This window comes from Diabrotica virgifera, chromosome 1 (genome assembly GCF_917563875.1).
Source record: "Diabrotica virgifera virgifera chromosome 1, PGI_DIABVI_V3a".
Classification (NCBI taxonomy): Eukaryota; Metazoa; Arthropoda; class Insecta; order Coleoptera; family Chrysomelidae; genus Diabrotica; species Diabrotica virgifera.
The window spans coordinates 101,958,708-101,985,037 of record NC_065443.1 but is presented as its reverse complement, the minus strand read 5'-3'; the positions used below and the strand labels follow the sequence as shown (position 1 = coordinate 101,985,037).

The following is a 26,330-nucleotide window of genomic DNA, read 5'->3' as shown; positions in this document are numbered from 1 at the left end:
GATGACGAATTTGGAGATATACCGTTTTTCCTGTTTACATATTGATGTTTGTGGATTTAATGGTAATAAAATGTCAAAATTGAAAAAAATGGAGTTAGTGTTTTTCCAATACGTCCACGATATATTGCTGACAAAGTTAAATTGTTATGCTTAGTAAGATTTAGTTTCAATGGATCAGTTGAACACCAAGTGATATTTTGCCACAAACTAAACATCACTGCAATTGGCTAAGACATTTTCGATTTCTTGGATAGACTTATTCGCTAAAATGGAACTAAGTGGTCCAAATATGTCAGACTTACAACTGATGGAGGTGAGGGATGAGTCGCGAATATGAAAAACATCAGAAGGTGGGTCGCCAGACATAAAAGGTTGGGAACCACTGCCGTAAACGATTGGACCTGGTCCGTCTTTCTTCTTGCTATGATATCGTTGTCATCCGCATACGCGAGTATTTGTACACTCCTATCAGTTTCACACTACTATTCACCTTATCACAAATGGTGAAAACGAGTGCCGCAGAGGGATTGGAAAAATCAGATGTCATTGCTCAAGAACATTCGCTATTGGACAGGAATATGTAATGCCATTTTGATGAAGAGCGTGAACAACTCGCCAATGTAATTGCACGTTAGGGGATGTAATATGGCACAAAAAAAAAGAAGATTGGTTGTACGAACGTATTCAATATACCCTACAACAGGATATTCTGGCATATACATATTTATGGAATACAACAGGATATCCTATTATGGGAACACAAGAGTGGAATCAGCATATTATATGACTATAAAGTGAAAACTAGCCAGAAAAGTAAGTGATTTAAAACCAGTAGGCACCAAACCACCAGAAAGTCACTTTAAAATATGACGAGAGAGCTGGCAGTTTACGTCATAAATAGGAAAAGAACAGGCCTAATATAATATTTTTAATATGTGTGTTGTTTTAATAAAACAACTAAAAATCCTTAAATGAAGCTGCTTGCGAAAAAAACTGCGAATGCAAGGATCAATACAATGCAAAACCCCGTGTGTTTCTGCTCAAAATTCAAATAAGAGTCCAAAAAAAAACGCACACCTGACACATCATACAAAGCATATCGAAGTCAGATGGAAAAGAAGAGTGGGTAAAAGGAAAACAAAAACTGTAATAAAAGAAAGTTATGTTAAACAATAATTCTATTCAATTTTTCTTGAACGCTTTTAGGAAAACAATTAATATTTTGTTGAGCACACTGAATACAGTACGTCCAATCATAATAAGTACTACAATTAGTATCCTTACAAACAGATTTTTTACACTTTTTGCAGTTAGCCCCTAAGACAATAATTTTACCATTCTTGGGAGGTGTGAACGGGTCTTCTATTAAGTAACTATCTTCTAATAAAAAGTAATGTTTGACATACGAAGGATTTCTTCCAAAATAATCAAATGGAACTCGAAGATTGCAAGTTGAGCATTGAAAATACTGTATTTCTCCATCTTTTTTGGTACATGCTTCTTGTTGGTTAGCCTTAGATGTTGAAGGCTCTTCAGTCAGGCAGGACTGTAGTAAGTGCTCCTCTTTAATTTTGTTCTCCATTTAACACCTTATGGATTCCTAAAAATAAGTATATGTGAGTTTATTTGAAATCAATTTTAAATCAAAAAGTATACAGGGTGAGATAATGAATGGACCAAAAGTAACTATATGTTCAGAATCCAAAAAAAAATCATATTTTACTTAATAACCATGTGTTTAACATCGCTCGTTTCTGAGATACAGCGAGTGTACCGCCCTGAACTTGGCACCCTTAATGATAGCACCCTTCCAAATTTTTAGAGTTCTGAGCTCTTTTTGAAGAGTTCTATAGTTCTCGCCGGGGTGCAGAAAGAGTTCTGCAGTTTAAATGCCGTTTTTTTTAAAACAAATTTTGGGGTGCCAATTTCAGGCCGCACCCCTTTTGTGCGAAAGGGTAGTTCCAGGTGCAAAATTTGGAAGAAAATAAAGAGTTCTCGAGTTCTCAATAGTTTTTTTTAAGAGTTCCGTCATAGTACGCTAGTTAGGGGAATTTGAAAAAAAAGCGAGGATTTGCCGCCGCATGCGTATTGAACGATACTTGAGAATTATTATAGTTTAATATTATTATAGTATAATATTATTATAGACTAAAAATAGCTTTTCATGGAGCAAATCGAATCAAAAGGAGCAAAAAAATTTGTAAGACAATATTAACATTTAAACAATCGATGCATATTCCCTTTTTTTATCAAAGTGTACTAAAAATTTAATGTATATTGAATCTCGAATTAGTAATTATTTACATAAGAATTTTTGTCTTTAATTATACAAGTTTATGAATAATTTATTCATAATTCATAAACAATAAATTAGAGTTGTTATATTTTTGTTAACCGCCCTGAGCTTGGCACCCTTCATGAATCAAAAGATTATTATTAACCATTAAACTATATCTGCATATGTGGTTCATCTTTCTTAAAGAAAAAATATTTTTTGCCTCCTTTTTATTTAATAAATTTAATAAATAAAAAGGAGGCAAAAAATATTTTTTCTTTAAGAAAGATGAACCACATATGCAGATATAGTTTAGTGGTTAATAATAATCCTTTGATTCATTTTCCATGAAATCTGTGTCAGAAAAATATTCTGAAGCCGTTCCCGGGATTCGAACCCGGGACCTCCGCGACAACTGAAAATAGCGAAGCGCGCTACCCACTGTGCTATTGAAGGCACATGAGAAATTCCGTAAAAACATAGAGTTTAAGTTTTGACCTTGAGCAACGAAAAAATATTTCAATTCACTATTTTATTACCTTCAAAAATCGTCATTTTGTAATAATTAATATTTGTGAAAATGTCGCAAGTTGTGCCAGCTCAAGATAAATTAGGAAGGATGAAAATCATGAAAATGTAAACGAAAACGAGCACGTAAAGAATATTAGAATCGATTTTTACTGATGAGCAATCGATGCACAACATATTTATTTATCTATTAAACTGGTTGTAATAGCTTTATATTGCGCTAGAAAAACCTCCTTGAAAAAGGATGCTGGTTATGCAAACTCTAATATCGATAAACAGAAATACAATATTATACTAAATATTTGCAAATCAATAATAGATAATGCATTTTTTTGGTTCATTAAACTAATTGTACTTCTGATTAAAAAGAATGCTAAATGAGCGAATTTGAACTAAAATGAGCACTACTTTACGAGTAGTAGAGTCATTATTCCCAAATGACCAATCGACGTGTAACCTGTTTTCTATTTGTTATACTAATTGCACTGGTTTGATATTAATCTCGAACAACCTCGTTAAAAAAGGATGCTGTTCGCTTTTTTTTCAAATGCCCCTAACTCGCGTACTATGACGGAACTCTTAAAAAAAACTATTGAGAACTCTAGAACTCTTTATTTTCTTCCAAATTGTGCACCTGGAACTACCCTTCCGCACAAAAGGGGTGCGGCCTGAAATTGGCACCCCAAAATTTGTTTAAAAAAAAAAAACGGCATTTAAACTGCAGAACTCTTTCTGCACCCCGGCGAGAACTATAGAACTCTTCAAAAAGAGCTCAGAACTCTAAAAATTTGGAAGGGTGCTATCATTAAGGGTGCCAAGTTCAGGGCGGTAGCGAGTGTACATCAAATTAACCAACTATTTTCAATGGGAAATAAGCCACAATTTTACCAAAAAAATGATTTTATTAACGTTTCGAAGCCCAAATCGGGGTTCGTTGTCAAAACACAAAATACTACTAAAATAAACAAAAATTTTGCTAAGTAAAAAAAATTCTTCTAATAATTTACTTAATCTGACTCATTTATATTGGCAATTTAGACGTATATTATACATTTTAAAGTAGAAGACTTTAAAATGATATCGCCAACATTTATGAGTTGCGTTCCTGGGACGACTTTACTAAAAGATAGTTCATTCGATTACATGAAATCAATCCCAACTCAAGAATTTCCGTCACAAACAAATCATAGCATGTGATCTGTCTGTAAAAAGACAACCAAATGCAACGATGACAGTAAAATTCTCGCGTTAGAGATTCCATAGTAAATCACGAGGGAAAACCAGGAAAAACCTCGTGATACTATCCCGACATCGTAAGTATTTGGTCTTACATTTAATTTACTTTCAAAAACCTAATACCAAATTCTGACTTTATTATGTTTAAATTATAAATAATATTAATAATACATAGATATACAATAAGTAATACTAAAATATAAAATGTGTACTAACTCGATATGTTATTGACTTACTAATCGTGAAAGACGAAGTCAATAGAAAGAAAATACCACGATTAGTAAGTCAATAACATATCGAGTTACATCGAGTTATATCGAGTACAAATTTTATATTTTAGTATTACTTATTGTATATCTATATTAATATTATTTATAATTTAAACATAATAAAGTCAGAATTTGGTATTAGTTTTTTGAAAGTAAATTAAATGTAAGACCAAATACTGACGATGTCGGGATAGTATCACGAGGTTTTTTCCTGGTTTTCCCTATTTACTATGGAATCTCTAACGCGAGAATTTTACTATCATCGTTGCATTTGGTCGTCTTTTTAAAGACAGATCACATGCTATGATTTCTTTGTGACGGATATTCTTTAGTTGGGATTGATTTCATGTAATCGAATGAACTATCTTTTAGTAAAGTCGTCCAAGGAACACAACTCATAAATATTGGCGATATCATTTTAAAGTCTTCTACTTAAAAATGTATAATATACGTCTAAATTGCCAATATAAATGAGTCAGATTAAATAAATTATTAGAAGAAATTTTTTTTCTTAACAACATTTTTGTTTATTTTAGTAGTATTTTGTATTTTGACAACGAAACCCGATTTGGGCTTCGAAACGTTAATAAAATCTTTTTTTTGTAAAATTGTGGCTTATTTCCCATTAAAAATAGTTGATTATAAAAATGCCACAAGGAAATAGCTTCAGAACAACATCAAATTAACCCTTTCAGTCATGACTTTTTAAAGATTTATAAACAAAAAATTTTGCTCATAAGAACGAATTAAAAAAAAAATAATGTTCGTTAAAACGACCATGGTAACTCAAGAGTCGCGCATGTAAAAGAAATATCCCAAAAATCGTAAAAAAAAAACATTTATTTTGAATGAAAATCAACGAAACAATTCAATTACGTTCACGGACATTACATAAATAAATTTTCCATTTACATACTAAAACTAATGTGTGTCTTTTACATCTTGCAGCTGGCTTGGCTCTGGTCAAATATGGGCAAATGATCCACACCGTCAAAACGAATTTCTCTTAATGTCCTTTGTTTCATCTTCTATTTTTTTAGTGGTTGGTGGTGTATAAGATCCATTGGTGCTTAATGGACGTCCTAACTTTTTTTATGGTTATCCCTTGATGGTATTACTTGATCAATATTGCTTACCTTCTAAATCAGAATTAAACATCTGAGGTATCCTGTAAGTTCTGTAATTCATCATGGCTCATAACTTCGATATCTGACAAATTATTGATAATATCAAGGAGTCCAGCTTCAGTTAGTGGCTTTCTAGACATGTTGTCAAAATAAGAAATCTGAAAATTAAATTACCTTTGAGTCACCATGTTCGTTTAAAAGAACACATGATTTTTTGTAACTATATTAGGTATTATATCTAATATTTTTCATGTTTTTGTACATACATGTAAAAACTAACACCTAAGTATCTATAAAATAATTTTTATATCTTTTATAATAATCTTTTTATCTTTTATAATAATCAGATTTTAACTTACCTAACAAGTTTAAACACAAAGGAAATATCACGAATTGCAGATAAGCTCAAAATATGTGTTACCATGTGCTATTTATCAACCAAACTAAGCTATTATTCGGAACAAGTGTGACACTGTGACTAATACAATGGACAAAGACGATGTTTGTATTGGGACCGTGCAAGTTCGGCAAAGCGACCTCTATTTCTACGCTCTGTACTTTTATTCGCACTTTTAATTATATTGGCCAATTATATTAGTCCTGGTTGCTGGATAACTGGGACGACTTTACTAAAAGATAGTTCATTCGATTACATGAAATCAATCCCAACTCAAGAATATCCGTCACAAACAAATCATAGCATGTGATCTGTCTTTAAAAAGACAACCAAATGCAACGATGACAGTAAAATTCTCGCGTTAGAGATTCCATAGTAAATCACGAGGGAAAACCAGGAAAAACCTCGTGATACTATCCCGACATCGTAAGTATTTGGTCTTACATTTAATTTACTTTCAAAAACCTAATACCAAATTCTGACTTTATTATGTTTAAATTATAAATAATATTAATAATACATAGATATACAATAAGTAATACTAAAATATAAAATGTGTACTAACTCGATATGTTATTGACTTACTAATCGTGAAAGACGAAGTCAATAGAAAGAAAATACCACGATTAGTAAGTCAATAACATATCGAGTTACATCGAGTTATATCGAGTACAAATTTTATATTTTAGTATTACTTATTGTATATCTATATTAATATTATTTATAATTTAAACATAATAAAGTCAGAATTTGGTATTAGTTTTTTGAAAGTAAATTAAATGTAAGACCAAATACTGACGATGTCGGGATAGTATCACGAGGTTTTTTCCTGGTTTTCCCTATTTACTATGGAATCTCTAACGCGAGAATTTTACTATCATCGTTGCATTTGGTCGTCTTTTTAAAGACAGATCACATGCTATGATTTCTTTGTGACGGATATTCTTTAGTTGGGATTGATTTCATGTAATCGAATGAACTATCTTTTAGTAAAGTCGTCCAAGGAACACAACTCATAAATATTGGCGATATCATTTTAAAGTCTTCTACTTAAAAATGTATAATATACGTCTAAATTGCCAATATAAATGAGTCAGATTAAATAAATTATTAGAAGAAATTTTTTTTCTTAACAACATTTTTGTTTATTTTAGTAGTATTTTGTATTTTGACAACGAAACCCGATTTGGGCTTCGAAACGTTAATAAAATCTTTTTTTTGTAAAATTGTGGCTTATTTCCCATTAAAAATAGTTGATTATAAAAATGCCACAAGGAAATAGCTTCAGAACAACATCAAATTAACCCTTTCAGTCATGACTTTTTAACGATTTATAAACAAAAAATTTTGCTCATAAGAACGAATTAAAAAAAAATTAATGTTCGTTAAAACGACCATGGTAACTCAAGAGTCGCGCATGTAAATGAAATATCCCAAAAATCGTAAAAAAAAACATTTATTTTGAATGAAAATCAACGAAACAATTCAATTACGTTCACGGACATTACATAAATAAATTTTCCATTTACATACTAAAACTAATGTGTGTCTTTTACATCTTGCAGCTGGCTTGGCTCTGGTCAAATATGGGCAAATGATCCACACCGTCAAAACGAATTTCTCTTAATGTCCTTTGTTTCATCTTCTATTTTTTTAGTGGTTGGTGGTGTATAAGATCCATTGGTGCTTGATGGACGTCCTAACTTTTTTTATGGTTATCCCTTGATGGTATTACTTGATCAATATTGCTTACCTTCTAAATCAGAATTAAACATCTGAGGTATCCTGTAAGTTCTGTAATTCATCATGGCTCATAACTTCGATATCTGACAAATTATTGATAATATCAAGGAGTCCAGCTTCAGTTAGTGGCTTTCTAGACATGTTGTCAAAATAAGAAATCTGAAAATTAAATTACCTTTGAGTCACCATGTTCGTTTAAAAGAACACATGATTTTTTGTAACTATATTAGGTATTATATCTAATATTTTTCATGTTTTTGTACATACATGTAAAAACTAACACCTAAGTATCTATAAAATAATTTTTATATCTTTTATAATAATCTTTTTATCTTTTATAATAATCAGATTTTAACTTACCTAACAAGTTTAAACACAAAGGAAATATCACGAATTGCAGATAAGCTCAAAATATGTGTTACCATGTGCTATTTATCAACCAAACTAAGCTATTATTCGGAACAAGTGTGACACTGTGACTAATACAATGGACAAAGACGATGTTTGTATTGGGACCGTGCAAGTTCGGCAAAGCGACCTCTATTTCTACGCTCTGTACTTTTATTCGCACTTTTAATTATATTGGCCAATTATATTAGTCCTGGTTGCTGGATAATTGTCAAGACCATAGTCCAAAAAAATAATAAGAAGAAAAAAATAAGATGCAGGTTATGTTTAGCAAACGTAAACAATTGTATGTAGTAAATAAAATCCGTTATTAAAATGCAGTATTGCAAGCAAAATACAATTAATTAAATTTACCTTTATATAATAATTGCATATCATATCAATATTGTGGAGCAATATATAATTTTTCTAAGTCAATGACAGAAGGTATGAAATATAGTCAATTTGACAATTTCAATTGACAATATGAATTATTTAAGATAGTTGCAATATTTCTCCGCGACTCGCGCACGGTCGTTTCTCGTTTCTCTTTCCAAGTACTTGCACACCGCGAATAGAGGATCACTGTGATTGACCATAAAAAATGAGAATTAGCTATTGTTGGCGATTATGAAAAGGTGATGTTCCTTTAAACAAATAGGGTGACTGAAAGGGTTAAGTAATTGTGACGCTTCTATGGCTGCATTAAGATCATGATCTTTGCAAGTAAAAGTAGTGTCATCAGCAAAAAGAGTAAATGAACTGGTGAGGTCTGTCAGTGAGTGGAAGATCATTAATATAGATTAGAAATAAAAGTGGTCCCAATATCGACTTGAAGTCATGATTTATGATTTTTAATATTCTGTATTACCACCTCTATTTTGAATTACACTCCTCATTCGAATTGGTATTGAATTGATCAAATTCTGGATGTTGTCTCGAGGAAAAGCTTCCCATTCTTCCATGAGCGCCAACTGAAGCTGCTCGAGATTTATTGGAGCAGGTTTCCTACTATTCGTTTGAGTAGGTCCCAAACATGTTCAATCAGATTCAAATCTGGGCTTTGAGCTAGCCAATTCATTTTTGGCACCCTGTCGGTTTCCAGGTATTGCAATGTCATCCTGGCTGCTTGTGGCTGTGCATTTTCTTGCATGAAAATAAAGTTTTCGCCCACAAACCCAGCAACATGCTCATCTAGAAGTTTGATAATGTATTGGTGAGCATTCAACACTTGTCTATCAATTAACATGAGATAGGCCCAAGAGGAAAAACTTTTTTCTTTTCAATTTTAGCTAAATATGTTATTCTTGATAAAAAGTTTTGCTCGTTCTAAAACCTCATAAAACGAAATAAAATTCAAGTTTTTCAAAACCTGCTCAATTTTGTAGCCAGTTTTATGTAAATCTTTATGTAGATCCTGTCTTATTGAATTTATTTATCAGTTTCTTCAATCCATTGTGGTACCTACAAATCCGAGTACCTACATCTAGATATTTTTCATTGAACATTTCAATCGCATGTCTGTGCTAAAAAGCTGCAATGCCATAAAACAATTTACAAGATAAATTCTTTATTGGGTGCTTAACATTATCTTGATGAAAAAAATGACAATTAGCGAATTATTTATCGGTGTTGACAGCTTCATTGTAGCTTAGCAACACTAGATTATTTATTGTTACGATTTCGAACTTAGTGCAAAAATTTATGGGGATTTACATAAAATTGGCTACAATATTAAGCAGGTTTTAAAAAACTTACAATTTTATTTCGTTTTATGGGGTTTCAGAACAAGCAAAACTTTTTATCAAGAATGACATTTTTCGCTAAAATTGAAAATAAAATAGTTTTTCCTCTTGGCCACCCCATCCGTGGACATATTGTATGATAACGAACTGATTTTGCAAAGAAGTGCATTATAAAAAACGGCCTTCTCTGGCCATTGTGGTTCTTCTCAGGCCTTACCCTGGTCATCATTCGTGAGATCCAGTTTCTATAAATCATTGGTATGTTTTTTGGACCATACAATGACTGACTCCCAGCTGTCTGACCACTTCTCTTTAAATCATTCCATTATCAATCAAAATAACAATTTGGACAGATCTAGCAAATTTCTCAGCCATAGTTTTAGATTTAAAAATTGCACAAGTTCACTCTTTGAACAACTCTTCACTAATGAAAGATTTTTGAAAACAGAGCAGCCATATTCCAAGAAAAATAAGGTACAAACAATACATGCATTATCCGAATTGTAAAATGGATATCAATTCTACAAACTTATTACCCTTAATTGATCTGTCGGTACCGTTTGGTGGCGCCTAAAAGTGTTTCTACATTGCAGGATTATAGCTACTATAGAATAAATTGTATAAATTTAAAATTATTGAAAAATTCTTATAAACTTCTAGGTGGCCCCTTTTTAATGACGCACAGTGTATTAGTACATATAAAAAGTATAACAAATAAAAAGAATTGTTAGCCAATAAAAGAATGTCATGATGAAATAAAATTTACCTTTATTAAGAGATTAAAACCATTAAGTCTTTTGAATTTTTTGCTTTTCTTTTGGTAACTCCACAGGCCACCAATGGGGTTTCCATACTTTTGCCAATCCATTTCCAACTTTAAACTGACCCAAATTTAATGCAGATTCTATTCTTACCAGTGCTAAACCTAAATTTTGTTCCGTGCCTCTTAGTTTACCAAGATTTACCTGATCAGATTTTAGAACATTATCACTAGGTAAAGAATTTGGAGGTTCTATAAACAAGAGTGGCATTAAACGTTTCCTAACTACACCTGTATGATGCGTTCTAGCTGTGAGTTCTTGACCAATATAACAGCCTTTATGAAAACTAACGCCATGTAAATAATCACAGTTGGACTCTAAAGGAAAACAGTTACCTACAGGTAAATCGTTGACACCTTCCCCTATTCCTAGGGAATATCTAAGATACTTATAATTTTCCTCAGGCGTGGGAGATTCTGTAATAACTGAAGACGAAATTTCTTTCTCGATATCTACATCATTTTTAGCAATTATTCTATAGCCTAGATCGGCCACTCTAGGATCTTTAAAGATAAACATTTTTTTAGTTGTTTGCAAAGGTGCAGATTCTTGTGCAGCAGTGCTATCTACTATGTTCTTCTCTAACTGAACATCTTCAGTTTTCAGGCAGTTGTTTTTAAATAATACGTATATTTGATACTTATCGCATGCATTTGTAACATCAACCTTTTTTCGTACTCGATACATTTTTAGATGTTTCTCTAATTGCTTTTCAATTTCTAAATCACATTCTATAAAGTATGAGTTATCAGTCTCGAATTTGTATATAATGCTGTCATACAAAACTCTACCTTTTGTATTTAAAAACATTGCATACATTGAATGAAAATTTTGACTTAAATGATTAATATCATTTGTAACTAGACCTTGTAAAAACTCTGTGGAATCATTTCCACTTACATGTATAAGCGATCTATTTTTTAAGGGTTCCAAAATGGTTCTTGTAGCAGCATTGGAACAAAATCTGATGTTAGTGATATTGAAAATTTTTGATAATTTTAACATGACTGGGCAGTATTTAAATTAAGATGTTTCTTACCCATCGACAATTATTATATTTACGCATATTACAAATTCATTAGCGAATTTCATAGATACTTTAAATGCAGGAATCATTTAAAAATCTAAACAAAATAAAGTTTTCTAACCTCACAAAATACTAAGACTAAAACCTTAGACAAGGAAAGAGAGTAAAACGGTCAACTTCATACTAAAAAAAAGAAAATTAGGTTAGGTTAGTGGCTTACTTCCGATTACAGATATCCAAGGATAAAAATAGTTCAGTACATGAGGGTTCATATTTGACTCCGAATTCCGTCAAAATAGAATCAAAACATATTTTAAAATATGCGTATTACATGTTGCCTATTAAGTAGACAGTATCTACGATTTAATGCTAAAATGAAAAAAGCTTGTGGTTCAGATCAGATAATACACCAACTGAGTTGCTGAAGCGAATATATGAAGAAGATAACATAAAAGTAGTAATTAGTAAGACTTTTTAATGCAATATATAACACCGGAGTGATTCCCACAGATCGACTCAAATCCATCTTTGTCGCAATATAGGCTCCATATTCGCAATACCTAAAAAACATCTGATAGATATTAGAATATCGATTAATTATTCCAATCTAATGAGCCACACTCTAAGATTTTCCTAAGAATACTTCACAATAGAACTAGACGCAAATGCGAAGAAGATCTCGAAGATACCCAATTTGGTTTTAGAAATGCTATGGGAACTAGCAGGAAGACACTTTTTGCGCTAAATAGCCTATTACAGAAATGCCGTGAGCAAAGAAAATATGTATTTGCATGCTTCGTGGACTTCAAAAAGGCCTTCGATAAAGTAATTACAGCATGTAAAATTATTGCAGGTGCTGAAAAATATAGGAATCGATGACAAAGATATTCGTGTCATTAAAAATTTGTAAGTACTGGAATCAAACTGCTATCGTAAAAATTGAAGATATCTACACCGACGAAATCTCCATACAACGAGGAATCAGACAAGGTTGCATTTTGTCGCCAACATTGTTCAATGATTACTCGGACCAGTTATTTAAAAAGGCACTTACAGCCATATGGAATAAAAATCAAAGGGGAACTACTTAATTTGATTAGATACGCGAACGATACAGTAATTCTGTCAGATAATATTGAAGGCCTAAGTCCTCCAAATCGGACTTCGAATAAACACAGAAAAAACTAAACTTCTAAAAAATAATAACCATCCAAATAATAAAATAATGATAAACGGTAAAGAAGTAAAAGAGGTAGACACAAGTTCACAAATATCTGGGATCTGTCATGGAAAGGAGCGGGGGGTGTAAAAAGGATATACAGACGAGAATAACAAAGGCGCAACACGCATTCAACGCTTTAAATAGAATTTGGCAAACAAACGAAATATCGGAAACAACAAAAATTAAAATCTTTAACAGTTGCATTAAAAGTATTCTATGGAGCAGAAACATGGAAACAGGACGAAAATACAACTAAAAAACTACAAACATTTGTAAACAAATCTCTAAGAAAAATCCTGAAAATATACTGGCCAAACAAAATAACTAATACAGAACTATGGGAAAGGACAAAGCAAACTAACGTATCTACTACAGTCAAGGAAAAAAATGGAAATGGATCGGCCACACTTTAAGGAAAGACCAAAGCAGCATAGCAAGACAAGCACTTGAATACCAACCAGATGGGAAAAGAAAGAGGGGCAGACCAGACAACAGCTGGAAAAGAACAACAACGAGAGAACACGAAAAAATTTTACTAAGATGGGGCGAAGTAAAAAAGAGAGCAAAAGATAGAAGAGAGTGGAGGGAATTAGTTCACAATTTATCCAGAGAATAAAAACAAAAGAAGATGCGCTGTCCCGGCCAGACAGCAGAGAGAGAGAGAGAGAGAGAGAGAGAGAGAGAGAGAGAGAGAGAGAGAGAGAGAGAGAGAGAGAGAGACCTGCGACTTTGAAAAGGGAGTATAACCCCGATCATTGTCTTCCTACTACTGACGACAAAGGCAGTGCCGGATTTAGGGTACTTGCGGCCCTAGGCCAATTACCCCGAGCGGCCCCCGAGAACTTCATGGTTATGTAATTAAAGCATAAAGCACGTTTTATATTAATATATAACGTTTATTTTAATTTTACTTTTTAAAACTGGTACAACATACAAGGCATAACATAAATTAATAAGAATGCCACTAATGTTCTATTTGAATACGGTACATAATTAGGTTGAAATGTATTCACTAATTAAATAATCCTGGTTTGCAAATTTGGCTAACTAAATCCCCAAAACAGCTCTAACAACAATTTCTATATTTATAGAAATTTCCAAAAATAAAATGTATAGAAAGATTTATATAAGTATTTATAGAAGCCTTTGAGATATGGGTTTTTCGAAGGATGCTGAAGATCTCTTGGACAAAGCATGTGACCAACAACGAGGTCGAGGTGCTGAGGAGAACGGGGACTAAGAGAGAACTCCTAAATATTGTAAAAAAAAACAGAAAAACGAGTTATCTAGGACATATTTACAGATGAGAAAGATATAACTTTTTACGATTCATAATGGAAGGGAAAGTGGAAGGAAGAAGAGGTCCAGGAAGAAAAAAATGCTTCTGGCCGAAGAACGTAAGTGACTGGACAGGCATGGACACACATTCGATACTAAGAACCGCTCAAGATGGAAAGCAATTTGCTGTAGTTATAGCCAACCTTCCGTAATGGAGAAGGCACCTTAAGAAGAAGATAGAAACTATTATATAATTCAAAATATTAGCACACAGCAGTTATTTGTAAAATTATTAATATTGCTAAAATTATTATATTTTAAATTAGTATTGCAGTTAATTGTTAAAATTAAATATCATTTGTTTCATTCGGAGGGAAAAGTACAGATGACAACAAAAGACTAAAAAAAGCCCAGTTGAAAAGACATTATACGTAAGAGAACAAGCAAAATAATGTGAACTGTACAAGTAATAGGCTACAGTACTGAAAAATAAAAATATTAATAGATACTACAACCAATAAACTTCTGTATCGTTCAATTTTCACATTATTCTCTTATACCAAAAAAGGTCAATGTCATGTTTTTAATTTGGATAAAGTTGGATTAGTGATTAACATTAACACTCACTCCACTTCATACTCATATTAAATCTCATATCTAAACTCTAAACACTCACTTTTCTAGCTTTTGTGGCTGCAAAAGTTTTAACCAAATCGTTAAATCTAAAGCTCAGCATTTGAAACAAAACTAGCCAAACTAGACAATCTAGAATTGAGTTCCGCAAGTAGTTTTTTATTCTTTTCAGCATAGTGAACATAGTTTTAACATTCATTTTCAACAGATACTAAGTATATTCCTCGGAGGCTTGGTAATCTTGTTATCATGAGGTTCTCTTTCTTCATCAAATATACCTTCAACAAAGCCTTTGAACTGTACGCACTCTTCTCCAAAGCCACCATCTATGTCGATTCGATACTTTTTAGCCGAAATAGAAACTTTTCCCCTGATTTCTTCATTGGAAATTGATGATAAGTTGTTTAAAAATCCAAATTATTCATTAAGACTGAAATAAACTTGACCTTTCCAATTCTGAACAAAGCCTGCCAATTACAACATTGAATGGTATTAATCTTTAAGTCTTCTTTGCCATTAAACTGGAAGAGCTTTTCTTTTTGGGCGTCTTTTTATTTCAAGAATTTAGGTTTAATTTTTAGACTACTCTTTCCTCTTTTCTCATAGGAATCAAAGTTGTCTCTCAGACTAAATGCGTCTTCCTAAAAGAGTGTTTTTTTACAAAACGCTGCGGCCCCCTTTTGCTTGCGGCCCTAGGCCGCGGCCTAGTCGGTCGAGTGGTAAATCCGGCACTGGACAAAGGCCAGCCTGTACCAGCATCAAGAAAGGTCATGTCCGATTATTCCCATTCATGGTCCTATGACTCATTTCCACGTCCCAAATTCCTAGAGGCAGCAATTCCTAGAGGGTACTTTCTTCTTCTTATGGTGACGTACAACTATAGTGCGTTGGCGAATTATATCCGCTCTTGCCCTCAATCTTTCTTTGGATGATAGGATGATTAGTTGAGGGATTGCGTATTTACTATTTTTCCTCTCTCTCAGAATATGGCCCAGATATCTAATTTTTCCTATCTTGTTCAAGTTCGGCAATTATCTCTCAATATTTGCTCTTCTCAAGACTTCCTTGGTATGCGGAAGTGCGGAACATTCTTCGCAAGGTCCAAATTTCAAAAACCTCCAGTTTGTTATTTTCAAAGTCCATGTCTCCATGCCTTATTAAAATAAGGACCATACAGCAGTGGCGACGCGTGAGTTTTTCTAAAGTGTTACCAAAACCAGATGTAAAAAAATCTTATTTAAAAAAATATTTTGAACCGCCCAAATATAAGTTTTTGTTTTCAATCCTGTGGGATAAAATTAAACAAATCACTATTCCCAAATTATATGTATGTAATTATGTATATGTAACAGGTATAACAATAAATAATAAACAAACTAAACATATTAATTTACCATAAAATTATAGTCCAGAAAGCCACTGCGCATCCGCTAGGAAAAATATTCTAATTCGGATTTTTTGCACAATCTTACTCAAAAAGGACTCCTTTTAACAAATTTGCATGTTGCCAGGACCAAAAAGTGGTCAAACATTTTTTAAACGTTTTTTTTTTGTTTTTTTTTCCTAAATTTATTTTTTTGCATGGAAAAAAGTTTTTTTAGATTTTTTGGATCATTCCAAACAGAAAAGGTCTTTAGTGACTTTTCTCTAAAAATGATAGTTTTTGACAAATAAGCGATTAAAAATTGAAAAATTGCGAAATCGGCCATTTTTAACCCTCAAAAACTATGTGAAAAACTGAAAATTTGAATGTTGCCAAGGTAGGTAGATATTCTTTAAACATCCATTGATAAAAATCCCGAAGAGTTTTTTGCAATACAGTATTCAAAACTCCTTTGTTTTTTAATTGCTGATCAAGCGTGCGCGACACTATTTTCCACCGACAGTATGGTGCAAATGAAAGGAATAAATTCGTTATTTCGTAAACCGGCGACTTTAAGGAAAAATCCTGAAACAGGTCGATTTTTATTTTTAAGATATGATATTGTGGCATATATGGTATACTAGTGACGTCATCCGTCGGGGCGTGATGACGTAATCGATGATTTTTTTAAATGAGAATAGGGGTCGTGTGGTAGCTTATTTGAAAGGTTCTTCAATTATCTATACAGTAATGTAAACATTTACATAATTATTTATACAGGGTGTCCTTCTACTTCTTTTTTTGTCAAATAATTTAATTTAATAAAATTTTTTTGGACACCCTGTATAAATAATTATGTAAATGTTTATATTACTGAATAGATAATTGAAGAACCTTTCAAATGAGCTAGCACACGACCCCTATTCTTATTTAAAAAAATCATCGATTACGTCATCACGTCCAGATGGATGACGTCACTAGTATACCATAGATGCCACAATATCATAACTTAAAAATAAAAATCGACCTATTTCGGGATTTTTCCTTAAAGTCGCCGGTTTACGAAATAACGAATTTATTCCTTTCATTTTCACCATACTACTGTCGGTGGAAAATAGTGTCGCGCACTAGCAATTAAAAAACAAAGGAGTTTTGAATACTGCATTGCAAAAAACTCTTCGGGATTTCATCAATCGATGTTTAAAGAATATCTACCTACCTTGGCAATATTCAAATTTTCAGTTTTTCACATAGTTTTTGAGGGTTAAAAATGGCCGATTTCGCAATTTTTCAATTTTTAATCGCTTATTTGTCAAAAACTATCATTTTTAGAGAAAAGTCACTAAAGACCTTTTCTGTTTGGAATGATCCAAAAACCCAAAAAAAACTTTTTTCCATGCAAAAAAAATAATTTTAGGAAAAAAACAAAAAAAAAACGTTTAAAAAATTTTTGACCACCTTTTGGCCCTGGCAACATGCAAATTTGTTAAAAGGAGTCCTTTTTGAGTAAGATTGTGCAAAAAATCCGAATTAGAATATTTTTCCTAGCGGATGCGCAGTGGCTTTCTGGACTATTAACATAAAAAAATGAACAAGTAGGAAAAAGAACATATTTTGAAAACTATTGTTTATATTTTAATTCTTCCATTTTCAATATCATTTTTTTCTTTAAAATAATATATAAAAAAATAAACAAGTAGAATGACTTTTCAAGTAGTTGATCAATTACGCAATACGTAGCAACACTCTTCCATGTTTAAATGCACGCACACTTTAATCTGTAATAGGTACTAAACCAACGTTACCAATCTTCAAAATGAAGACAATACTGATATGCACAGCGTGCCCGCGCGCCGTCTCTAGACCCGTCGCTCCTTCAAAATTTTCAGAGCTAGTCCCGAGCGATAGCGAGGTTTCTCCTGCGTACCGTTACCGGTGCCAGTATTGGTAACAGCATAATAATATATGATAACGTGCCATGGATTCACATATCTCGCCAATATTTTCGTGCGTCTAGTTGGCTATTTACTGAATTAGGTACTATTAACAAGTATTTCTGTTGGTAAAAAATATAAATGGAATTATTTCGTAGGAGTCATAAAATATTTATTTGCAAGATTTGTAACTGTTACCAATGGTAACAATGGTTACATGGACGCTTCGCCACTGCCATACAGAGAGAGCACTTAACTATTCTGTTAACAGATATTGAAGGAAAGATCGAGGTTACAAAGTAGCGGTTTAAATTTAATAAAAGCTTGTCTTGCTTGTTTGGTACGGCATTTTATTTCTTGTTGAGGATCCTATTGGTCATTCACCATCATTCCCAAGTATTTTAATGTTTTCACTTGTTCGATTGGTAGAGAGTACGTCAAAGAGTATATTCCTGGATGGTATGAGGAGAGAGAAAAACTGTATGAAAAATTATGTGAAGAGAGAAAGCAGAAAATTGCAGACGAATTCACTGCTTCGAAAACTAGGAGGCAGTAACCCACCTGACCGCTTAACCAATCTAGTAACACCAAACCAAGTGGCTTCTGGAACCACTTGAAAGCAAGCGGGGTACTGGAACACTTTGGTAACCAAACTTTTTACCAAACTTTTTTGGTAACTTTTGGTATCAGGGTCTCCGATGCTGATGACCAGAAGAGCCTCCTCTGACCTTGGAGGTGTACAAGAAGTACAAGAAGTGACCGACAATGACCAGAGGGTTGTAAGAACTCCTCGCTTATCTTTAGATCTCTTCTTCTTTTCCTAGAACCTGACAACTAGAAGAAGAGTTGTCACCTGTTTATTTGTTACCTGTATAATGTAATTATGTATCCCTAAGAAGTGATCGATAAATGAGCAAAATGTAGCTGAAGAAATGAAAGAAGTGATCGGCAATGACCAGAAAATTGTAATAAGTACATTTATCTGTAGATCTCTTCTTCTTTTCCATAAAGGGGTCACCCTGTATATCGAATGTAAAGCTCATCGCTTATCGCTTCATCTCGTTTTTTCTTTTTAAATTTGTACAGGGTGATAGAAAAAAATTTATATTGAGACCGAATTTTTTTGGTGTTGGTGACATGCTAAAGGTTTCTGCATATTATCATGCACGTATAGTTTCCGGCACTTAGCGTTTAGTCTTATAAATTTATATTTTTTTTAGTCTTATAAAAAAAAATTTAAATCGGAAAAAATAGTCATTTGACAATTATGACTTTAAAATGATATTGTCAATATTTATGAGTTGCGTTCCTGGGACGACTTTATTGGAACATAGTTCATTCGATTAGGTCTGGATCCCGTGTTTGAAAAAAAAGTTGATTAATAGCAAGCTGAAAATTTGTTAATAGCTTAAGGATGTCTAGTCGGATAAACATTGATATATGGGAACACTGGAACAGGGGAAGTTTTAACTGTGGAACAGGTTAAAAATTTGGAACGGTCAGACCACGAAAACGGCACATGTATTTTGTCCGACAGAACAGACTTAAACTCTTCGAACAGAGATTAAACTCTCATGCAAAAATCAGACTGCTATTTTTAGTTTAAGTCTGTTCTGTCGGACAAAATAAATGTGCCGTTTTCGTGGTGTGACCGTTCCAAATTTTTAACCTGTTCCACAATTAAAACTGCCCCTGTTCCAGTGTTACCATATATCAAAGTTTATCCGACTAGACACCCTTAAGCTATTAACAAATTTTTAGCTTGCTATTAATCAACTTTTTTTTCATACGCAGGATCCAGACCTAGATTACATGAAATCAACTTTAACTTAAGAATACCCTAATAAATATAATAATTAATGGGATCACCAACACGAGAATTTCACTGTCATCATTGCATGTGTTTTTTTCAAGACAAAGCACATGCTATGATTTTTTCTGACGAATATTCTTAAGTTAAAGATAATTTCATGTATTTGAATTGTAATGAAACTATCTTTCAATAAAGTTGTCCCAGAAACGCAACTCAAAAATATTGAGAATATCGTTTTAATGTCATCTACTTTAATGAATGAGTTAGATAAAATTAAATTATTAGAATTTTTTCATAGCAACAAAAACAAAATTTAAAAATAAAATAAAAATTTTATTTTTAATTCAGTTGCAATGCGAAGGCAAAACAATCTTATTTTTCAATTAGAATACGGAGCGCAGTCCAGTCCTCTGAATCGCGATTTTCGGCTCTTATTGGAGCCTCATCGGAGAGAACGTAGGCTTGTTCTCCATACCCCAATTGACCAGCACTGAAAGGTTTTCCCACCCATTGCAACTGAAGTGAAAATATTAGGTGACTAGCGTCATCTGGCAATTAAAAGATGAGGTTTTTGATCCTAATAGCATTATTAATAATATTTAGAAAATATTAAAATATTACTAAAAGATTTTTAAATTGAAAACTTATTGGCCCATTTCCTTGGTAACACCTCCAATCAGTGGCGTCTTAAGCGGGGGTGCAAGGGGTGCACGGCACCCGGGCGGCAGGTTATAGGGGGCGGCAGCTGGATCATAACGAATGACAAGTTCCATGTTTACATACGCATATGCACAAACGCTTTTTTACTAAGATGTACCTACCTACACTTAATATGCTGTATATTATATAGCCTACTTTAAAGTGTACGCCACTGTCTCGGCGTGAACAAATCTGAAAGTTTTTAGAAAATACTCAATTTAGGAAGCTTCTTAGAACTGAATCAACAGGGGGGCGTCTGTGAATCTTAAATGTGTTCGAGCGGAAGTTGTTACCAAAAAAAGGTCAATCCTTCTCGGTAAACCTTTGAAAAATGGTAAAAAATCTTTTGTATTAAATATCTATTTACGTAGAATAGATGACGTTGATATATTTTCTCTCTACGAAAATTAGGAACCCTTTAGATGGGAGGAGACATTTTAACAATTAAAGAAATAGGAGTCCCATTGGTTTAATGGGGAAAGGACCGCCTTTCAAAGTTTATAAAAATCGGTTTTCTTAAAAAATTTTTAGTTTCTATCTGAAATTTGAATTTAAACCAGTGACTTCTTGAGTTCCTGCTTTACGTTATTTTAACTTTACTTGATTAAATAGTACAGTGTCGTGAGTTTTGAAAAACCGCAGAAGTGCCCATAGAGATACAGCATCGTCAAACTCAAGGTAAGAATGTTATTAAAGTTACTACCTATTAAACGAGGACTGTAAAACAATTCTTTTTGTACATTAATGAAACTCACGTCTGGCTAGAGGGTTGTAGTATTTTTATTTATTTTTTTTAATTATTGCAGATGGCTGATGGAAGACAAAAACTTTCTGGTTTCCAATATCGGAAACGGAAACTGGAAAAAGAAGAAAAAGTGAAAAAATGCACGAGTTCTATAAGCAAGTTTCTTCAGAAAGTTCAACCAGGACCATCAACAAGTTCAGATATGAATCCAGTTTTCGAAAAAACTGTTGAAGATACAATGATGGGTGTTACTGAAACTTCTACTGATACTCCGATGGAAGAAATTTCAGCAACGTCAGCATCGGAAGCAACATTAACACCGACCGCAGCAGCCTCGGTAACAACTACTGCATTTTCTGATCATATCAGTAATAATTCGAGTTCAGTAATGAATGCGAATATCATCGATTCATTGACAGATCCTGCCCTTTGGCCACAAAATATTTCAGATAATGTCAAGCTCTCACTACTTGAAATAGGTCCGGTACAAATAAAAAATTTTACATTTCCATTAGATGATTCTAATCGATCATTTTCAACTACGTATTTTCTTAAGAAACTAGGAAATAATGAAACGGTTATACGGGACTGGCTCGTTTATTCTAAATCTAGTGATTCTGTGTTTTGTTTTTACTGTAAACTATTTAGCAGTGCAATAAATGCTTTTAATGATGAAATAGGTTACAAAGATTGGCGTCATTTATCGAGAAATATAGAACGACATGAAAAAAGTGTAGCACATTTTCAAAGTGTGAGACAATATGTTGATTTAAAACAAAATATAATGAAAGAAAGAACTGTAGATTCGATTAATCAGGCCCAAATGGACCGTGAAAAAAAAAGGTGGATGGCAGTTATTGAAAGAATTATATACATTATTCAGTTTTTGGCTAGACAAAATTTGGTTTTAGAGGGCATACAGAAAAGATATTTCAAAATGATAATGGAAACTTTTTAAAACTAATAGAAAGTGTTTCAAAATTTGACAATGTTTTAGTAGAGCACATTAATCGCATTGAAAAAGCTGAACACCGCAATATGCCTCATTATCTTGGTCATAACATTCAAAATGAACTGATAACTGCAATAGGAGAAAATATCAAAAACACCATTGTTAACACACTGAAACATTGTAAATATTATTCTATAATTTTAGATTTTACACCTGACATAAGTCATGAAGAGCAAATTACAATAATTTTTAGATTTGTTTATCTTAACCCCTTAACAAAAAATGTTGAGATAAGAGAGCATTTTCTTGGATTTTGCTGTTACTGACACAACTGGAAAGGATTAATGACGTTTTTATTGAATTTTTTGGAAGGCTTAAATATTGATATTAATGACATGCGCGGCCAAGGCTACGACAATGGTGCCAATATGAAAGGCAAAAAAATTGGCTTACAAAAAAAAATTTTGGATATAAATCCTAGAGCATTTTATGTACCATGTGCAGCGCATAGTCTTAATTTAGTTGTAAATGATGCTGCAAAATGTTCTTTGGAAGTTACAAATTTCTTTGCCATTGTCCAAGAATTATATGTATTTTTTTCGGCATCAACATCGCGCTGGCAAGTCTTAAAAAAAGAACTGCCTACTTTAACTCTAAAATCACTTTCCGATACACGATGGGAAAGCCGCATTGATGCTGTGAAAGCCCTTCGTTTTAATTTAGAAAAAATTTATGATGCTTTGTTCTTTATTTATAGTGATTCAAATAAAGATAACGACACAAAAAATTTGGCATATTTTTTGATTTCAAAAATAAAGTCGTACAAATTTGTTTGTTCCTTGGTAACTTGGTATAATATTTTATTAAAAATTAATACTGTAAGCAAAATTATGCAGAAATCTACTGTGATACTTCCAGAGGCTGCTAAAATGTTAGAAGAAGTAAAAAAATATTTAACTGAATGTCGTACAGACTTAGCTTATAAAGAAATGCTTAATGAATCAAAAATTATTGCTGAAGAATTAGACTGCGAAATTAGTTTTCCAGCAGTTGGCACTGTACGACCTAGAAAACGAAGACCTATGTTTAATTATGAAGGAAGAGATGACGCTATACAAAATCCAGAGTTACACTTTAAAGTAAATTTTTACTTTTTTTTATTAGACACTGCCATAACTAAATTAGATGAAAGGTTCGAATTGTTAAGTGATCACAACAACTGTTTTTCGTTTTTACACAACCTTGATGCTTTTAAAAATTTAAATTCAAATGATAAATTAAAGTATTGCGCGGATTTGCAAAATAAATTGACAGATTTTCAAACTAAGCATTCTGATATAAATGCAGTCGATTTGCTGAATGAAATTGAAATTTTACCGACCTATTTAAAATCTACCTCCTCTGCAATTGATGTTTTAGGATATTTATTTAAAAATAACTTGATTAGCACATTTCCAAATTTGTCGATTGCTTTACGTATTTATTTAACATTACCGGTTACTGTTGCTGAGGGTGAAATATCATTTTCCAAATTAAAGATTATAAAAAACTATTTAAGGTCTAGTATGACACAAGAAAGGCTTTCAAATCTAGCTATAATAAGCATTGAAAATGATGTTGACATAGATATTAATGACATTATAAAAGAATTTGCTATCCGAAAATCTAGAAAAATTGATTTTAGCTTTTGAAAAATATGGTCAAACATTAAATAATACCTACCTATTTCAAGATGTGTATTATTATCATAAGTATGTATTCGGATATAGGTATAAGTACGTAATTTTTTATAATTTGTTTTTACATCTGGTACATAATATGTATATACATATGTGACTTACTTTTCATTTAATTAAATATATATCTGATGTTATTAAATTGTGATATAACTAAATAAATAAAATTGTTTGGTTTATTTTAAGAATAGTTCTCTACCTATCTAGCTTCCCTTATGTCGTTCACCTTCTTCACGGTATATAGGAAATAAGTCTTATTTTCTAGGCTGTAACCTCCTTCAACTTATCGCCCAGAAGGGGCGGCACACAAGAGTTTGCACCCCGGCGGCAGGTGAGCTAGAGCCGCCCCTGACCTCCAAGTTCCAAGGCTTCTAAAATTTGCAAGCCAAATGGGTGCTGAAGCGAAGAAGACAAGAGGGAATTCAAAAAACTTACAATTCACGACCCCGTCTGTTCAGCTGGTAAGTTCCAACAGAAAATGGACCTAGTTACTCGAAGGAGTAAAGACCAATATAAAAATAAAATAAAAGTTTTATTTTTAATTCAATTGCAATGCGAAGGCAAAACAATCTTACTTTTCAATTAGAATACGGAGCGCAGTCCAGTCCTCTGAATCGCGATTTTCCGATGAGGCTCCAATAAGAGCCGAAAATCGCGATTCAGAGGACTGGACTGCGCTCCGTATTCTAATTGAAAAGTAAGATTGTTTTGCCTTCGCATTGCAACTGAATTAAAAATAAAATTTTTATTTTATTTTTATATTGGTCTTTACTCCTTCGAGTAACTAGGTCCATTTTCTGTTGGAATTTACCAGCTGAACAGACGGGGTCGTGAATTGTAAGTTTTTTGAATTCCCTCTTGTCTTCTTCGCTTCAGCACCCATTTGGCTTGCAAATTTTAGAAGCCTTGGAGGTGTTACCAAGGAAATGGCCCAATAAGTTTTCAATTTAAAAATCTTTTAGTAATATTTTAATATTTTCTAAATATTATTAGTAATGCTATTAGGATCGAAAACTTCATCTTTTAAAACAAAATTTGTTTAACTTATTAATGTTTTGTATTTTGATAACGACTTTCTAAGGGGAAATCGAAACGTCAAATAAACTGAATTTCAAAATTAAAATTGTGACTTATTCCTAAAGAAAATAGTAAATAAAAAATAACATAAACCGTTGTTGGACCAAATGTTTCAATTGATATTGAAAATATAAACCTGCGAATTTAAGGAACGTCCAGTATAAAGGATCGATATTTAGCTACTAAATTTTTGTCATAAAACTCGATGCAGTAATAATTAAATTAATATACAGGTAGTTTTTCATTTTACCGGAAGAATAAAAGGAGTGAACGTCGTAAGTATCACTTCCGGTTTGCATAACGTCGGCACGTGGACAGTCCATTAAGCAGAGGTCACGTGTCAAATGGATATTACTGAAAAATTTATGTTTCTGTTACGTTCTAGATGGATATTCCCGAGCTTAATTTAGTTCTAATGACACACGATATATCTTATCGAGGAATCGATTCGTGAGACTCTGAAGTGTTTCAAAAGAAATTGCCACTATTACGTACCCTACCTACCTGTTATAGTACATATTTGGCAACTGAGCCAATACCTACATAAAATTCTTTATTGTAATACATTTTTAAGTGTATTGTATTTAAAAGGTAATTTGAAAATTAGGGGACACATGGTGTTTAAATAAGAGCTTAGAAGAAAAAATATATTCGCAACTATTCGAGTTGCAACGCCAATAACAAGAAAATTATATGTACGCTATTTTTCAATGTAATGTGTAAATGGTACAAGCGACTTTATTTTTCAATATACCAGGGGTCTTGTCTAACTGACAAGACGAATCCCCAAGCTGAGGGCTGAGTCTCTATAGATCGCAGCATGGAAACTGCATTACTAGGTACAACACCCTTCCAGGTACGTAAGTCGTCTACAGACAATTCCGAGTTCCAAAATCGAAAGGTTACTATAATACCCATGTTCGTTCGTATAAAGATCTGATCTACTGGCAGGGATCGATCCCACCCGTAAACCTATAATCTCAAAGGAAATAAGGACTCGTGCGACGATCGTAGCGAACTAGGATTGTCTAGTAAAGCCACATTGTTTTGAGTCTTTCCATTCTCAGAACTCCAAGAGATATCGTTGCCGGGTCTATCCCAAAATCCCGACAGCCAAAATCCCTACAGCCACAATCCCGACGGCCAAAATCCCGACACGCCAGAATCCCGACAGGCCAAAATCCCGACAGGCCAGAATCCCGACAGGTTTGATAAGTTTCTTTTTAAAAAAAATTACATTTATTTCTTGTTTTTTGTTTATGGCCATCTGTTTTTTATTTTTTGTTACTAAACAAAAGTATTTGGTATTAAAAGTATTAAACA

At 32.8% G+C, this 26,330-nt stretch overlaps 1 protein-coding gene across 1 annotated transcript; it reads right to left on the bottom strand.

Annotated features, from left to right (window-relative positions):
* Positions 1 to 1,271: 1,271 nt before the first annotated feature.
* On the bottom strand, positions 1,272 to 11,685 carry LOC114333200 (putative transferase CAF17 homolog, mitochondrial). Its single transcript, XM_028283052.2, has 2 exons — positions 10,474 to 11,685; positions 1,272 to 1,600 (listed from the first exon to the last, which is right to left on the bottom strand). The coding sequence occupies exon 1, from the start codon at positions 11,531 to 11,533 to the stop codon at positions 10,496 to 10,498; it is 1,038 nt and encodes a 345-aa protein (XP_028138853.2). The 5' UTR covers positions 11,534 to 11,685; the 3' UTR covers positions 1,272 to 1,600; positions 10,474 to 10,495.
* Between the last annotated feature and the right edge of the window lie 14,645 nt (positions 11,686 to 26,330).